At 39.2% G+C, this 18,475-nt stretch overlaps 1 protein-coding gene across 1 annotated transcript in view; it reads right to left on the bottom strand.

The window, feature by feature from the left end:
• Positions 1-18,475, bottom strand: part of Fs(2)Ket (Importin subunit beta Fs(2)Ket) — a gene marked incomplete at its 5' end in the record, with an annotated part of 55,007 nt that overhangs the window by 25,242 nt on the left and 11,290 nt on the right. The window contains 2 exon segments of the mRNA XM_070088527.1: positions 4,256-5,555; positions 17,015-17,225. Of these exon segments, the coding sequence (XP_069944628.1) occupies positions 4,256-5,555; positions 17,015-17,225 (1,511 nt within the window).

The following is an 18,475-nucleotide window of genomic DNA, read 5'->3' as shown; positions in this document are numbered from 1 at the left end:
GGTTCGGTCTGAGGAAGGAGACCAACATGTCTAATTCCTCAAACCAAGAGCCTCTTCACCATGCCAAGGAGCCCCCCTTGAGGACTTTTTAATATACAATAAAGCATTCATTCTAGGAATGTAACCCTTGCATTAAAGGAGATTTCACTGTACTTAGTTTTTTATTTTTCCAAGCCAGATTGCTAAACTCAAGACTAAGGAAAAAACACTTGCCCATGAAGTCTTCTAAGATAAAATATGTGGCCACAAGGCACACACCATACAGTACCAGTACTAAGATTATGATATTTGATTTTACATGTTAATTTGGCTTTTGGTATGTCAATATTGAGGATCGGCAGCCAGACTGTGGGATCGACTGGTGGTGTTCTTGTTCTTGCCAGGTCAAAGCCCATAACAGCAAAGTTTTCCTTTATAGCACGTAATGAAAGTAGTTTATTAGATTATGTATTGGTGGATAAAAGGTTGATGGGTAGGCTCCAGGATGCACATGTTTATAGAGGGGCAACTGATATATCGGATCATTATTTAGTTGTAGCTACAGTTAGAGTAAGAGGTAGATGGGAAAAGAGGAAGGTGGCAACAACAAGTAAGAGGGAGGTGAAAGTGTATAAACTTAGGGAGGAGGAAGTTCGGGTGAGATATAAGCGACTATTGGCAGAAAGGTGGGCTAGTGCAAAGATGAGTAGTGGGGGGGTTGAAGAGGGTTGGAATAGTTTTAAAAATGCAGTATTAGAATGTGGGGCAGAAGTTTGTGGTTATAGGAGGGTGGGGGCAGGAGGAAAGAGGAGTGATTGGTGGAATGATGAAGTAAAGGGTGTGATAAAAGAGAAAAAGGTAGCTTATGAGAGGTTTTTACAAAGCAGAAGTGTTATAAGAAGAGCAGAGTATATGGAGAGTAAAAGAAAGGTAAAGAGAGTGCAAAAGGAGAGCAGATGATAGAGTGGGAGAGGCACTGTCAAGAAATTTTAATGAAAATAAGAAAAATTTTTGGAGTGAGTTAAACAAGTTAAGAAAGCCTAGGGAAAATATGGATTTGTCAGTAAAAAACAGAGTAGGGGAGTTAGTAGATGGGGAGATGGAGGTATTGGGTAGATGGCGAGAATATTTTGAGGAACTTTTAAATGTTAAGGAAGAAACAGAGGCAGTAATTTCATGCACTGGTCAGGGAGGTATACCATCTTTTAGGAGTGAAGAAGAGCAGAATGTAAGTGTGGGGGAGGTACGTGAGGCATTACGTAAAATGAAAGGGGGTAAAGCAGCTGGAACTGATGGGATCATGACAGAAATGTTAAAAGCAGGGGGGGATATAGTGTTGGAGTGGTTGGTACTTTTGTTTAATAAATGTATGAAAGAGGGGAAGGTACCTAGGGATTGGCGGAAAGCATGTATAGTCCCTTTATATAAAGGGAAAGGGGACAAAAGAGACTGTAAAAATTATAGAGGAATAAGCTTACTGAGTATACCAGGAAAAGTGTACGGTAGGGTTATAATTGAAAGAATTAGAGGTAAGACAGAATGTAGGATTGCGGATGAGCAAGGAGGTTTCAGAGTGGGTAGGGGATGTGTAGATCAGGTGTTTACATTGAAGCATATATGTGAACAGTATTTAGATAAGGAAGATAGGGAAGTTTTTATTGCATTTATGGATTTAGAAAAGGCATATGATAGAGTGGATAGAGGAGCAATGTGGCAGATGTTGCAAGTATATGGAATAGGTGGTAAGTTATTAAATGCTGTAAAGAGTTTTTATGAGGATAGTGAGGCTCAGGTTAGGGTGTGTAGAAGAGAGGGAGACTACTTCCCGGTAAAAGTAGGTCTTAGACAGGGATGTGTAATGTCACCATGGTTGTTTAATATATTTATAGATGGGGTTGTAAAGGTGTTTGGGAGAGGGGTGGGATTAAATTATGGGGAATCAAATTCAAAATGGGAATTGACACAGTTACTTTTTGCTGATGATACTGTGCTTATGGGAGATTCTAAAGAAAAATTGCAAAGGTTAGTGGATGAGTTTGGGAATGTGTGTAAAGGTAGAAAGTTGAAAGTGAACATAGAAAAGAGTAAGGTGATGAGGGTGTCAAATGATTTAGATAAAGAAAAATTGGATATCAAATTGGGGAGGAGGAGTATGGAAGAAGTGAATGTTTTCAGATACACTTGGGAGTTGACGTGTCGGCGGATGGATTTATGAAGGATGAGGTTAATCATAGAATTGATGAGGGAAAAAAGGTGAGTGGTGTGTTGAGGTATATGTGGAGTCAAAAAACGTTATCTATGGAGGCAAAGAAGGGAATGTATGAAAGTATAGTAGTACCAACACTCTTATATGGGTGTGAAGCTTGGGTGGTAAATGCAGCAGCGAGGAGACGGTTGGAGGCAGTGGAGATGTCCTGTTTAAGGGCAATGTGTGGTGTAAATATTATGCAGAAAATTCGGAGTGTGGAAATTAGGAGAAGGTGAGGAGTTAATAAAAGTATTAGTCAGAGGGCAGAAGAGGGGTTGTTGAGGTGGTTTGGTCATTTAGAGAGAATGGATCAAAGTAGAATGACATGGAAAGCACATAAATCTATAGGGGAAGGAAGGCGGGGTAGGGGTCGTCCTCGAAAGGGTTGGAGAGAGGGGGTAAAGGAGGTTTTGTGGGCAAGGGGCTTGGACTTCCAGCAAGCGTGCGTGAGCGTGTTAGATAGGAGTGAATGGAGACGAATGGTACTTGGGACCTGACGATCTGTTGGAGTGTGAGCAGGGTAATATTTAGTGAAGGGATTCAGGGAAACCGGTTATTTTCATATAGTCGGACTTGAGTCCTGGAAATGGGAAGTACAATGCCTGCACTTTAAAGGAGGGGTTTGGGATATTGGCAGTTTGGAGGGATATGTTGTGTATCTTTATATGTGTATGCTTCTAGACTGTTGTATTCTGAGCACCTCTGCAAAAACAGTGATAATGTGCGAGTGTGGTGAAAGTGTTGAATGATGATGAAAGTATTTTCTTTTTGGGGATTTTCTTTCTTTTTTGGGTCACCCTGCCTCGGTGGGAGACGACTGACTTGTTGAAAAACAAAAAAAAAAAAATATTGTCTATTTCAAAGTATAATCCAAGTAATCTCCACAGCCAAATTTTTGAGTAACCCAACAGAAACTAATATTTTACAGGATTAGGGGGTTGCAGAGGATCCAAGAGAGATGGGACTGCTTCAATATACTGGAGAATTTAAATAACTGTACAAATGCTGCCAAAATATCTAATCTGTGTTCCTTAATAAACAATTAGAAATGATTGCAAGTGTCAGTTGTTTGTGCTGATGACATGGTGCTTTTGGAGATTCTGAAGAGAAATTACAAAGGTTGGTGGATGAACCTGGGAAGGTTGTAAAAGAAAATTAAAAGAACATAGGAAAGAGCAAGGTGATGACACCAACAAAAAATTTAGATAATGAAAGATTGGATATCAGATTGGAGGGAAGAGTGTGAAGTGAATTTGTTCAGATATTTGGAATGGATTGTTGGCTAATGGGTCTCAAAATAAGCTAAACTATAGAACTGACAAGATGAAAGAGGTGGATGGTACATTAAGGCATCTGTGTAGACTATTATCCATGGAAGAAAAAAGGGGAAATAAACCAAAGCAAAGTGGTACCAACACTCGTATGTGTGTCAAGCATGGATTTTTAATGTTGCAACAAGGAGGCAGCTGGAGACAAGAGATGTCATGCTTGAAGGAAATGTATGGTGTACACATCATGCAGAAAAGGAAATTAGAAGATGAAAGGTTACTATAAGTATTATCTAGAACACAGGGGGGGAGGAGGTATTGAGATGGGTTGGACATTTAGAGGATGGAGCAAAATTGGATGACTTGGAGGGTGTATATATCTGTAGGAGGGATGGCAGGGCATGGGAAGGATGGGGGGGGGGGGGGGATAAAAGATGTTTTGTATAATAGGGGCTTGGAGGATATCCAACAGGCATTTGTGTTTGTCAGATAGGAGTAGAGGGAATTGGTTATGACAAGGCTGCTGGAAACTAGTTAGCTGGAAAGTCCTGGACATGGGAGGTACAGTGCCTGTACTCAGGCACTATCTCCCAGTTTAGAGGGGGGTATCAGAGCACACCTACGGCAAGAAAAAAATTCAAGGGAAAAAAAATCCCTTCAACATCAAGCTTGGTACCTCTCAAGGCTAGAAAAGCAAAACAAGAAGGGTACCTTCTGACAAATTATTTTAACAGAACTAAAACCTATTAGAAACACTTACCCTATCAGACCAACCGAGCTTGCAACAACAGGATCGGATTTCTCCTCGTCAGCTGCAACTGATGTTATAAATGTTATCATGTGGGGCACATGCGTACGTAACAGCTGAACCTCTTGTTTTGGTGCTGGACCATCTCCTTTCAATCCCTGGACAATACCTGTATAAGCTTCCAGGCAGGTTTCACGTAATTCATTAAGGTAGTCTAACATATCAAAGTCTGAGCGATCAACCTGAGCCTGAGATGCCTGGTGAAGCATTTGTAGGACAACATCCAAATATTTAGTAAACTTTGGCCCTAGAGCCAAAGCCATGTCTCCAAACACTGACAAAATTGTTGGTTTAACATTTCGGTGAACATTATTGTTACCTAGATTCTCCACGAGCATAGACATCAATTCATCACAGAAGGGCTCAACTTTATCCCCAAGAGCACGGCATATATCTCCTGTGACCCCAACAGCTGCAGAGCACACTGGGTAGTCGTCCACATTCCTCAAACCCAAGGCCAGAAAAGGTCTGAAAGCATCCATATATTTCAAAAAGTTATGTCCAAGTACTTCAATGAGTGTAGAAACAGCAAGAAGTGCATCCTCCTGAACACCTCCAGACTTGCCCTGTGAAGTTTGGAACATTTGTAGCAAGGCAGCCATAATAGGGTCACTGATCTTTGGAGCATCTTCAGGGGTTACTTTGCGAAGTACAGACTGCAGTGTGGCACACAACAATGACTGGATATCATTAACTTGAACACGATCACTATGGGATTGAACCTGAGACTCCATATGAAGAACTTGCTGCAACCTTTCCAAAATGATCATTGTAGTCTTCTGAACAGTGGGATAGCAGTCATGAGGAGAGTTTTTCATGAGTTCCATGAGAGCTTCATAAGCTGCATTGCGAAGGTTACATTGATTGCCATCTGCTCTATCAGTGGTTTGCAAGAGAACATCTACCAGTGGATCAAAGAATGCAGACAAACAGTAAGTGGGAGGCTCACCATCCACTTCACCTGTATCAGCCTGTTCATATGCAGCCTCAGCTAAAGAGCTGAGAGCCCAACAAACATTTGATGCCACACGAGGCTCTCCTTTAAGGCTATGCACCAAGGCTTCTAATAACAATTTTAGATAAGTATCATTACAAGCAGCATCAGGAATCAGTTCACATACACGACCCAAAGTCCAGGCAGTAGTGTCCCGCACCACCACTGAAGAGTCACTAAGTGCTTCAATCAAAGTTGGCATTGCCTGCTCAACCATAGGTTTCAGATTAGTAGGATCTGGCCCCTCCAGGATGGAACCTGTGGAAATTTTATTGTTTAAGTATCCATTTTTTTTTTTTAACATTAAGCCAAAATTCATGACATCCTAACTAAATCCCTAACCAAAAACATCTTTTAAAAACTGTCTGAAAATATACATTTGTATGAAAGGCAACCACTATTCTAAGAAATCTCAAAATTTCACTCACACACACACACACACACACACACACACAAAAAAAAAAAAAAAAAAAAAAAAAAAAAAAAAAAAAGTGGATAAATCAGGAATTGCACAGCATGAAAGAATAACCACTTAATTCAAATGAAGAAAAATGCAGGCGAGGGAGATCAGGGATACGAAGCTCAACTATTATAGAGTACCAAGCAATTTTCTGGTGCAGAAGACATTATCTACACATTCCCAGACAAAACATTAATGAACCGATTCAATTCAAGTCATTAACCCATATTTTGTTCGTGGCGGCGGTTATCCTTACCTTCATCGTAATGCATCATAATTCAAGCTCATTTTTTAAAAATTTGAACTAACATCCAATATTAGATACCCTACATTGACAAGATTAACATAACAGCCCATGCCTAATGCCCATTTTAGGAGTTTATTAATTTTTATTAACACACTGGCCGATTCCCACTAAGGCAGGGTGGCCCGAAAAAAAAACTTTCACCATCATTCACTCCATCACTATTTTGCCAGAAGGGTGCTTTACACTACAGTTTTTAAACTGCAACATTAACACCCCTCCTTCAGAGTGCAGGTACTGTACTTCTCGTCTCCAGGACTCAAGTCCAGCCTGCCGGTTTCCCTGAATCCCAAACACCATGGAGCCGAACTAAATATTTAGCCTTCAGTTTGGCTAAACATCTGTACCATGAGTATATTCACAGAAAAACTCAACCAGTCAACACCTCCACAAAATTAGAAGATATACATGCTCCACTAGCCTGTAGGTCTCCTGCATAGCTCCAATTACTTTGAAACCCTAATCATCTTCCATTCAGCTTATTTTACCCTCTCGCCTCACCTCTGCAAGAAACTTGCTTGGTCATACCTCCTCTTCCAGTTGTTACTATAGTATAAACATTCTTGTACCCTTCATAATTAAGCAAAGCTAGTAAAATAAAAGATTTGGCATTTTCATCTTTTCTTCAATGTCCTAACAATTATTTTGCCCAAAATGGGATCAGGTTTATGCAATATTCTCCATTTTAGTTGTTGTACACTGAGCTCCAGAAGATTATATTTAACTTAAGGCTGGCATAGTGTTTTCCACAAACTATATCACACCAAGACAGGGCAAGATGCACAAAACAAACCTCTAAAATTTAGAGGTTTGTTTTATGCATCTTTAGAGTCTAAATGGACATCCCCACCCCTGCCCCTCAGCATAGGCACCTGCTACCCATCTCCAGAACCCACATCCAGCTAACCAAGTTTCCCCTGAATCCCTTCATAATTCTGCCCCTCCTTCCATCCCACATTTATGCACCCACTAGGTCATCCTATTCTGCTTCATCATCTAACTATTCATATGATTTCAATGGCTCCCTCCTCAGCCCTCAGAATTATAATTTTGGCATCACCCCCACCGTCGATTTCAAAATGGGAACACTAGAGGTGATCAACTTTTGGCATGGAATGGAAACGGCTCAAATAAAGGAAAAATAACCAACTACTGACTTAAACAATATAGTATACATACCAACAATTATGTATTGTAAAATAAATTTCAGTGGAACATTCTACCTGCAAGCGCATCCATGTGCACGTTTTTCCAAATACGAGCAGTCGACGGGTCGATTTTTTGTTTCCATATGCAAGCGAAGTTTCCAAAAGTGAGCAGACAAGGCAGGTTCCTTGATGCTGGTGCGGGGCTCTTGATCTTGCTCTCTTTGTTTGTTGGACTAGTTTATTTAAACTTGGGCAATGTATGATGAAAAGATGCTTAATGTACACCAAAAATAAAAGAAATCTAAGCATAAATAATGGAGTTCACTTCTCAGCAATTAGCCACCCCTTAGCAGTATTTTTGTATGGTTTTTATGGTTGTATTTTTTTTTTTTGTCTTATTTGATAGAATGGAAGATATGTTACAGAAATAGATATGATTTTGATTGCTTTCACGACGAAAAGTACCTTGAAATTGAACTCAACACAGGAGAAATGTTCGAATGTTTTGGCTATGTTCAAGAATAAACAAATGACGTCACTGTCCATTCCAATATGCAGTCGTAAAAGTAGGTCTTTGACAGGGATGTGTAATGTCACCATGGTTGTTTAATATATTTATAGATGGGGTTGTAAAAGAAGTAAATGCTAAGGTGTTCAGGTGAGGGGGTGAGATTAAATTTTGGGGTATTAAATACAAAATGGGAATTGACAGTTGCATTTTGCTGATGATGCTGTGCTTATGGGAGATTCTAAAGAAAAATTGCAAATGTTAGTGGATGAGTCTGGGAGTGTGTGTAAAGGTAGAAAGTTGAAAGTGAACATAGAAAAGAGTAAGGTGATGAGGGTATTAAATGATTTAGATAAGAAAAATTGGATATCAAATTGGGGAGGAGGAGTATGGAAGAAGTGAATGTTTTCAGATACTTGGGAGTTGATGTGTTGGCGGATGGATTTATGAAGAATAAGGGTAATCACAGAATTGATGAGGGAAAAAAGTTGAGTGGTGCGTTGAGGTACAGGTCCGCCATCACAAATCCGGCAATCAGTTATTCGGCACTAATTTTGGCTAGCATAATTTCAGTCATTCCGATTTCTTTTTCTCCATTTATTGTTTTAACCTGCTTACTTTTAGCCCTAGCCATGGTTCCAATGAATAAATGAAATGCTTCTCATTATGTAAAGCACCTACACAGTACATTATCCATTAAAGATAAGGTGGCTTCGAAGCCACTGTCGGTTGCCATGAGCTCAGTCATGAAGCAGGAGAATATGCTTTATTATTACGCTACTATCAACACTACAGCTTATTTGTCTATCACAATTGATCTAATATGACATAAGAAACAATATAAAAAACATAAAACATGTTAAATACTCCAGAATGAATAATATTTGGCATAACACCGAGCAGTTCGACAGTTATGAAGAGGATATGGTAAACAAATACCATTCTCCCATCCTTGTCTTGGTGGCTTATATTAGAGAAAACGGAGTATAGCACAGGGCTAACTACGATATACACTCGTACTCCACCATAAACATGAAACAAAAGTTATTTTCTCTCTACAGATTATCACACATAGCAGCATATGTGTAGAGAACCTAGGATAACCCCAAAAAAGTCAACATGGCTTATTTTTAGTACCTGGCTTGGGTTAGCGATATATGATTTTTGGTAAATATTCGATTCCCAGCCAGGGTAGAAACATTAGGTGTGTTTCTTTACACCTGTTGTCTATGTTTACCCATCAGTAAATGGGTACCTGGGTGCTAGTCGACTAGTGTGGGTGTTATCCTGGGATACGGACCTAATTTTCTTGAAATACTCAGCATAACAAGTGCCTTTCTATACCGTAGTATGTCACTCATATTGTAGATAGTGACCCTCGTATTGTAGATAGTCTTAATAACCCTCGTATTGAAGATAGTCTTAATGACCCTCGTGTAGTAGATAGTCTTTTTAGTATGATAAGATGTTTTCATTATAGAATAATAAGAAAATATTATAACATTTATATTATAAGGTAAAAGGACCCCAATAGAAATAAGTCACTGACTTTTTTGGGTTATCCTAGGTTCTCTACACATATGCTGCTATGTATGATAATTCTACGTAAATGTATTTGTGTATACCTGAATAAACTTACTGATGTCAGCTAGGCATGTATACCTTGTACATGTACGTGTAGTAAATAATTATTATTTTCTCAGTTGTTTGTTGGGTTATCTAATTCAAACTTGGGCAATGTATGATGGAAAGATACTTCAAGTACACCAAAAAATGAAAGAAATCAGACCATAAATAGCGGAGTTCACTTCTCAGCCATTAGCGGCCGCTTAGAGGTATATTTTTGAATGGTTATGGTTATATTCTCATTTTTTTGGTCTCATTTGATAGAATGAAAGATATATTACAGAAATAGATATGATTTTGATTGCTTTCATGGCGAAAAGTACCTTGAAATTGCGCTCACAGTAGCGAAAATGTTCTACTCTTTAGCGAAGCTCCAATACCTGTCCGCCTGCCAGTCTAAATTCCAGTACGGAGTCAAGAATGGATTGACATTATTTATACAATTGTTACAATAATGCAGTAATCTACATAACAGTAAATCTTTTACTTTTTTTGTGAATAAAAGTTCCAAATGGTAAGCAAGAGTAATACAAGAGGGGCCTGTAGCTGTGACTAATGAACAGAGAAAATGTTATTTTAGTGCCAGGAATGTCTGCATTGTTTATTCTGGATCCTATTTTGAAATTGGCATCTGTTGAAATTTGTGTGAAATCGGCCAAATTGCCAATTTCTGACCACTTTATTGGGTAGTTGAAATAAGTGAATGGGCGGTTTCTTGTCCTCAGTTGACAGACTAGAAATAAATAAGTTTATTCAGGTATACACAAATACAGTTTCATAGATTATCATACATCGTGTATGTGTAGAGAACCTAGGATAACCCAGAAAAGTCAGACAGTGACTTATTTCTAGTACCTGGCTTGGGCTTGCCATATATGATTTTTTGGTAAATATTTTTTTTTGTCGGTTGTTTGTTGGTCTGTCTCATTGAAACTTGGGCAATGTATGATGGAAAGATGCTTCTTAACGTACAACAAAAATAAAAATGACGGATGATAAATAAGGGAGTTCACTCCTCAGCCATTAGCCGCCTCTTTGCAGTATATTTTCGTATATTTTTTATGGTTGTATTCTCATTTTTTGAACTCATTTGATATAATGGAAGATACATTACAGAAATAGACATGATTTTGATTGCTTTCATGACGAAAAGTACCTTAAAACAGAGCTCAAAGTAGCGGAAATGTTAGATTTTTGCCGATGTTCAATGAACTGTGTAAGTCAAGTTGGTTAATTTTATTAACCCTTTGACTGTCGCAGCCGTATATATACATTTTACGAGGTGCCGTGTTTGACGTATATATACTCATAAATTCTAGCGGCTTCAAATCAAGCAGGAGAAAGCTGGTAGGCCCACATGTGAGAGAATGGGTCTGTGTGGTCAGTGTGCACCATGTAAAAAAAATCCTGGAGCACGCAGTGTATAATGAGAAAAAAAAAACTGACCGTTTTTTTTAATTAAAATGCCGACTTTGTGGTCTATTTTCGTATAGTATTTATGGTTGTACAGTGGACCCCCGGTTAACGAACTTTTTTCATTCCAGTAGTATGTTCAGGTGCCAGTACTGACCGAATTTTTTCCCATAAGGAATATTGTGAAGTAGATTAGTCCATTTCAGACCCCCAAACATACACATACAAACGCACTTACATAAATACACTTACATAATTGGTCGCATTTGGAGGTGATCGTTAAGCGGGGGTCCACTGTATTCTAGTTTTCTTGGTCTCATTTGATAGAGTGGAAAACATATTACAGAAATAGAGATGTTTTTGATTGATTTTACTATAAAAAGAACCTAGAAATGGAGCTCAAATTAGGGGAAATGTTTGATTTTTGCCAATGTTCAAAAGTAAACAAATGATGCCATTGTCCAATAAATGTCCAACTAGCCATTCTAATATGCAGTCATGAATGGGTTGATGTTATTTATACAGTTATTACAGCATTGCAGTAGTCTGCATAATAGTAAGTCTAATATTTTTTGTTTGAATAAAAATTCAAAATAGAAAGCAAGAGTAATATCAGAGGGGCCTGGAGACGTGACTGATGAACAAAGAAAACGTTATTTTAGAGCCTGGAATGTCTGCATTGTTCATTCTGGACCTTATTTTGAAATTGTCATATTTTTTAGTTTTCGTGAAATTGGCCAAATTGCAAATTTCTGACCACATTATTAGGTAGTTGAAATCAGTAAATGGGCAGTTTCTTGTACTCAATCGATAGAAAAAATGAAGTTCTAAAGAAATAGCTATGAGTTTGGGCGACTAGAACAATGGAATTAGCCGAAAATAGGGCTCAAAGTGGGCGAAATCGCAGATTTGTAAACAGCGCCGAGGTCGCTAACTTCGCGAGAGCATAATTCCGTCAGTTTTCCATCAAATTTTGTTTTTTTGGTGTCATTACAATCGGGAAAAGATTCTCTATCATTTCATAAGAAAAAATAATTTTTTTTTTTTTAAATTTTGCGACACCAGGAGACACCTCAGGATTGGGGGTTGCGACAGTCAAAGGGTTAAGTGTATTCAAACTTAACCACTCTGTAATTCGGCAAACTCAGTAATCCGGCACACTACAGGTCCCAATGATGCCGGATTTGTGATGGAGGACCTGTATATGTGGATACAAAACATGTTATCTATGGAGGCAAAGAAGGGAATGTATGAAAGTATAGTACAGTGGAACCTCTACTTGCAAGAATGTCCATGTGCGAGTTTTTCCAAAAACGAGCAGTCGATGGGTAGATTTTTTGCTTCCATACGCAAGCAAAATTTCCACAAGCAAGGAGACCTCAAGGCAGGTTCCTTGACACTGGTGAGGGGCTCTTGCTCTTGATCTTGGGAATTGTATCTCATTTGTTTGTTGGACTACCTTATTGAAACTTGGGCAATGTATGATGGAAAGATGCTTCTTAACGTGCACCAAAAATGAAAGAAATCTAAGCATAAATAATGGAGTTCACTTCTCAGCAATTAGCCACCCCATAGTGGTAATTTCGAATGGATTTTATGGTTGTATTCTTGATTTTTTGGTCTCATTTGATAGAACGGAAGTTTTTTTTATTATCACACTGGCCGATTCCCACCAAGGCAGGGTGGCACGAAATAGAAAAACTTTCATCATTCACTATCACTGTCTTGCCAGAAGGGTGCTTTACACTGCAGTTTTTAAACTGCAACATTAACACCCCTCCTTCAGAGTGCAGGCACTGTACTTCCCATTTCCAGGACTCAAGTCCGGCCTGCCGGTTTCCCTGAACCCCTTCATAAATGTTACTTTGCTCACACTCCAACAGCACGTCAAGTATTAAAAACCATTTGTCTCCATTCACTCCTATCAAACACGCTCACACATGCCTGCTGGAAGTCCAAGCCCCTCGCACACAAAACCTCCTTTACCCCCTCCCTCCAACCTTTCCTAGGCCGACGCCTACCCCGCCTTCCTTCCACTACAGACTGATACACTCTTGAAGTCATTCTGTTTCGCTCCATTATCTCTACATGTCCGAACCACCTCAACAACCCTTCCTCAGCCCTCTGGACAACAGTTTTGGTAATCCCACACCACCTCCTAACTTCCTAACTACGAATTCTCTGCATTATATTCACACCACACACTGCCCTCAGACATGACATCTCCACTGCCTCCAGCCTTCTCCTCGCTGCAACATTCATCACTCATGCTTCACACCCATATAAGAGCGTTGGTAAAACTATACTCTTATACATTCCCCTCTTTGCCTTCAAGGACATAGTTCTTTGTCTCCACAGACTCCTAAGTGCACCCCTCACCCTTTTCCCCTCATCAATTCTATGATTCGCCTCATCTTTCATAGACCCATCCGCTGACACGTCCACTCCCAAATATCTGAATACATTCACCTCCTCCATACTCTCTCCCTCTAATCTGATATCCAATCTTTCATAACCTAATCTTTTTGTTATCCACATAACCTTACTCTTTCCTGTATTCACTTTTAATTTTCTTCTTTTGCATACCCTACAAAATTCATCCACCAATCTCTGCAACTTCTCTTCAGAATCTCCCAAGAGCACAGTGTCATCAGCAAAGAGCAACTGGTGACAACTCCCACTTTATGTGTGATTCTTTATCTTTTAACTCCACACCTCTTGCCAAGACCCTCGCATTTACTTCTCTTACAACCCCATCTATAAATATATTAAACAACCACGGTGACATCACACATCCTTGTCTAAGGCCTACCTTTACCGGGAAATAATTTCCCTCTTTCCTACATACTGTAACTTGAGCCTCACTATCCTCGTAAAACTCTTCACTGCTTTCAGTAACCTACCTCCTATACCATACACCTGCAACATCTGCCACATTGCCCCCCTATCCACCCAGTCATACGCCTTTTCCAAATCCATAAATGCCACAAAGACCTCTTTAGCCTTATCTAAATACTGTTCACTTTTATGTTTAACTGTAAACACCTGGTCCACACACCCCCTACCTTTCCTAAAGCCTCCTTGTTCATATGCTATCCTATTCTCTGTCTTACTCTTAATTCTTTCAATAGTAACTACCATACACTTTACCAGGTATACTCAACAGACTTATCCCCCTATAATTTTTGCACTCTCTTTTGTCCCCTCTGCCTTTATACAAAGGAACTATGCATGCTCTCTGCCAATCCCTAGGTACCTTACCCTCATCCATACAATTATTAAATAATTGCACCAACCACTCCAATACTATATCCCCACCTGCTTTTAACATTTCTATCTTTATCCCATCAATCCCAGCTGCCTTACCCCCTTTCATTTTACCTACTGCCTCACGAACTTCCCCCACACTCACAACTGGCTCTTCCTCACTCCTACAAGATGTTATTCCTCCTTGCCCTATACACAAAATCACAGCTTCCCTATCTTCATCAACATTTAACAATTCCTCAAAATATTCCCTCCATCTTCCCAATACCTCTAACTCTCCTCTCCTATTTTTAACTGAAATCCATTTGTTCTCTAGGCTTCCTTAACTTGTTAATCTCACTCCAAAACTTTTTCTTAATTTCAACAAAATTTGTTGATAACATCTCACCCACTCTCTCATTTGCTCTCTTTTTACACTGCTTCACCACTCTCTTAACCTCTCTTTTTTTTCTCCATATACTCTTCCCTCCTTGCATCACTTCTACTTTGTAAAAACTTCTCATATGCTAACTTTTTCTCCCTTATTACTCTCTTTACATCATTCCGCCAATCGCTCCTCTTTCCTCCCGCACCCACTTTCATGTAACCACAAACTTCTGCTGAACACTAACATTACATTTTTAAACCTACCCCATACCTCTTCGACCCCATTGCCTATGCTCTCACTAGCCCATCTATCCTCCAATAGCTGTTTATATCTTACCCTAACTGCCTCCTCTTTTAGTTTATAAACCTTCACCTCTCTCTTCCCTGATGCTTCTATTCTCCTTGTATCCCATCTACCTTTTACTCTCAGTGTAGCTACAACTAGAAAGTGATCTGATATATCTGTGGCCCCTCTATAAACATGTACATCCTGAAGTCTACTCAACAGTCTTTTATCTACCAATACATAATCCAACAAACTACTGTCATTTCGCCCTACATCATATCTTGTATACTTATTTATCCTCTTTTTCTTAAAATATGTATTACCTATAACTAAACCCCTTTCTATACAAAGTTCAATCAAAGGGCTCCCATTATCATTTACACCTGGCACCCCGAACTTACCTACCACACCCTCACTAAAAGTTTCTCCTACTTTAGCATTCAGGTCCCCCACCACAATTACTCTCTCACCTGGTTCAAAGGCTCCTATACATTTACTTAACATCTCCCAAAATCTCTCGCTCTCTCTCTACATTCCTCTCTTCTCCAGGTGCATACACGCTTATTATGACCCACTTTTCGCATCCAACCTTTACTTTAATCCACATAATTCTTGCATTTACACATTCATATTCTCTTTTCTCCTTCCATAACTGATCCTTCAACATTACTGCTACCCCTTCCTTTGCTCTAACTCTCTCAGATACTCCAGATTTAATCCCATTTATTTCCCCCCAGATTTAATCCCATTTATTTCCCCCCACCGAAACTCCCCTACCCCCTTCAGCTTTGTTTCGCTTAGGGCCAGGACATCCAACTTCTTTTCATTCATAACATCAGCTATCTTCTGTTTCTTGTCATCCGCACTACATCCACATACATTTAAGTATCCCAGTTTTATAAAGTTTTTCTTCTTCTCTTTTTTAGTAAATGTCTACAGGAGAAGGGGTTACTAGCCCATTGCTCCCGGCATTTTAGTCGCCTCACACGACACGCATGGCTTACAGAGGAAAGATTCTTTTCCACTTCCCCATGGACAATAGAAGAAATAAAGAGGAACAAGAGCTATTTAGAAAAAGGAGAAAAACCTAGATGTATGTATATATATATATGCATGTGCGTGTCTGTGAAATGTGACCAAAGTGTAAGTAGGAGTAGCAAGATAATAATAATGTACTACATAATAATTATAATAGACAGCTTCAAAAGGCCGTCGCTTGATGGCAGCGTTTACCACAACAGAGTGGTTGTGGCCGCCTCCACCTATTACATAATGGCATATTTTATTCTTTCTAGAATATATATCAGGTTTCTGTGTTATTTATATTGTTTATTATTTCATATTAGATGAACCGTGATAGATAAATAAGCCGTAGAGTTGATGATAGCGAAATATTCAAGGGGTATTTTGTCCTGTCTCCAGACACACTCGTTGGCCACCGCCACAAATACAATGACATTTTCTTCATTCTCGAGTATATATCAGGTTTCTATGTTATTTACATTGTTTGTTACATCATATTAGACGAACTATGATAGATAAATAAGCCGCAGAGTTGAAGATAGCGAAGTATTCAGGAGGTACAGTGGACCCCCGCCTAACGATCAGCTCCCAACTCGACCAATTATTTAAGTGTATTTTTGTAAGTGCTTTTGTAGGTGTATTTTTGGGGGTCTGAAACGGACTAATCTAATTCACAATATTTCTTATGGGAACAAATTCGGTCTATTACGGCACCCAAACAGACTTCTGGATTGAAATAATATCGTTAGGCGGGGGTCCACTTTATTTTGTCCTGTTTCCAGACAAACACTTGTCGGCCGCTGCCGCCACATATTCAATGACATTTTATTCATTCTAGAGTATATTTATATTGCTCATTATGTCACATTAGATGAACTGTGATAGATAAATAAGCCGTATAGATGATATTAGCGAAATTATTCTAGTAGTATTTTGTCCGGTCTCCAAACTCGTGTCCACCACCGACACTGCCCATACCACTAAAAGAATTACATATTTTATCCATTTTAGAGTATATATATCAGGTTTCTATGTTATTTATATTGTTTATTATGTCATTAGATGAAGTGAGATAGATAAATAAGCTGTAGAGTTGATATTACTGAAATTATTGAAGCACAGAATTCCACTGGAACGGATTAATTGCATTTCAATTAATTTCAATAAGGTAAATTGACTGCAAATGAGTAACTCCAGTTGCGAGCAAGGTCATGGAATGGATTAAACTCGCAAGTTGAGGTTCCACTGTATAAGACCTCAGCTAAGAACAGTAATAAAATTTATAGCGGTCATATGAAGCTTATCCCAATACTAACCAAATGCCATAATGGCAGCATCACGCAGTCTCCAATTTGAGTTCTTTATATTTTCTTTGACAAATGGAAGAACATGTGGCACAATATCATCTTCTGTACAAGTAGCCAAGAGCATAACGCAGACTCCAGCAGCTTTGCATGGATTCCACTCATCATCATCATCTGCTTCTTCCTGCTTGCTTAATGTCATCATCAACACAGGTACAAGGTACTGGCAAAGAAAGGTACTTTAGTCAATTATTTCATTTAAAATGGAAATTTTTATGGACTCTATATAACCTACAAATTAATCACCAATATACTGAGAAAGCAAATTATTACCAGCATATTTTCAATTAAAATGCTAGGGTGTTAAGGAGAGGAGCAGGATTAAATTATGGGAAATCAAATACAAAATGGGAGGGGACACAGTTACTTTTTGCTTATGATACTGTGCTTATAGGAGATTCTAAAGAAAAGTTGTAAAGGTTAGTGGACGAGTTTGGCAGGGTGTGTAAAGGTAGAAAGTTGAAAGTGAACGTAGATAAGAGTAAGGTGATGAGGGTATCAAATGATTTAAAGAAAAATTGGATATCACATTGGAGAGAGGGAGTATGGAAGAAGTGAATGTTTTCAGATATTTGGGAGTTGACATGTCAGCAGATGGGTTTATGAAGGATGAGGTTACCCATAGAATTTATGAAGGAAAAAAGGCGAGTGGTGCGTTGAGGTATGTGGAGCCAAACGTTATCTATGGAGGCAAAGAAGGGAATGTATAAAAGTATAGTGGTACCACCACTCTCGTATGGGTGTAAAGCTTGGGTTGCAATTACTGCAGCGAGGTGGCTGGAGGCAGTGGAGATGTCCTGTCTAAGGGCAATGTGTGGTGTAAATATTATGCAGAGAATTTGGAGTGTGGAAATTAGGTGATGTGGAGTTGCTAAAAGTATTAGTCAGAGGACTGAAGAGGGGTATGGTCATTTAGAGAGAATGGATCAAAGTAGAACAACTTGGAGAGCATATAAATCTGTAGGGTAAGGAAGGCGGGGTAGGAGTTGTCCTCAGAAAGGTTGAAGGGAGGGAGGGGCGAGGGGCTTGGACTTCCAGCAAGCATGCATGAGCATGTTAGATAAAAGTGAATGGAGACTAATGGTTTTTGGGACCTGACGAGCTGTTGGAGTGTGAGCAGGGTAATATTTTGTGAAGGGATTCAGGGAAACCAGTTAACCAGGCTTGAGTCCTGGAAATGGGAAGTACAATGCTTGCACTTTAAATGAGGGGTTTGGTATACTGGCAGTTTGGAGGGAATTTTGAACTGTCGTATCTAAGTGCCTCTGCAAAGACAGCGATTATGTATGGGTGAAGTGAATGTGTTGAATAATGATGAAAGTATTTTCTTTAAGGGGATTTTCTTTCTTTTTTGGGTCACCCTGCCTCGGTGGGAGACGACTGAAGTGTTAAAAAAATATATACAATATTCCC

The sequence above is a fragment of the Cherax quadricarinatus genome, chromosome 25, assembly GCF_038502225.1.
Source record: "Cherax quadricarinatus isolate ZL_2023a chromosome 25, ASM3850222v1, whole genome shotgun sequence".
Lineage (NCBI taxonomy): Eukaryota > Metazoa > Arthropoda > Malacostraca > Decapoda > Parastacidae > Cherax > Cherax quadricarinatus.
The sequence above is the reverse complement of the archived record's forward strand: the minus strand, read 5'-3'. Positions and strand labels throughout refer to the sequence as shown.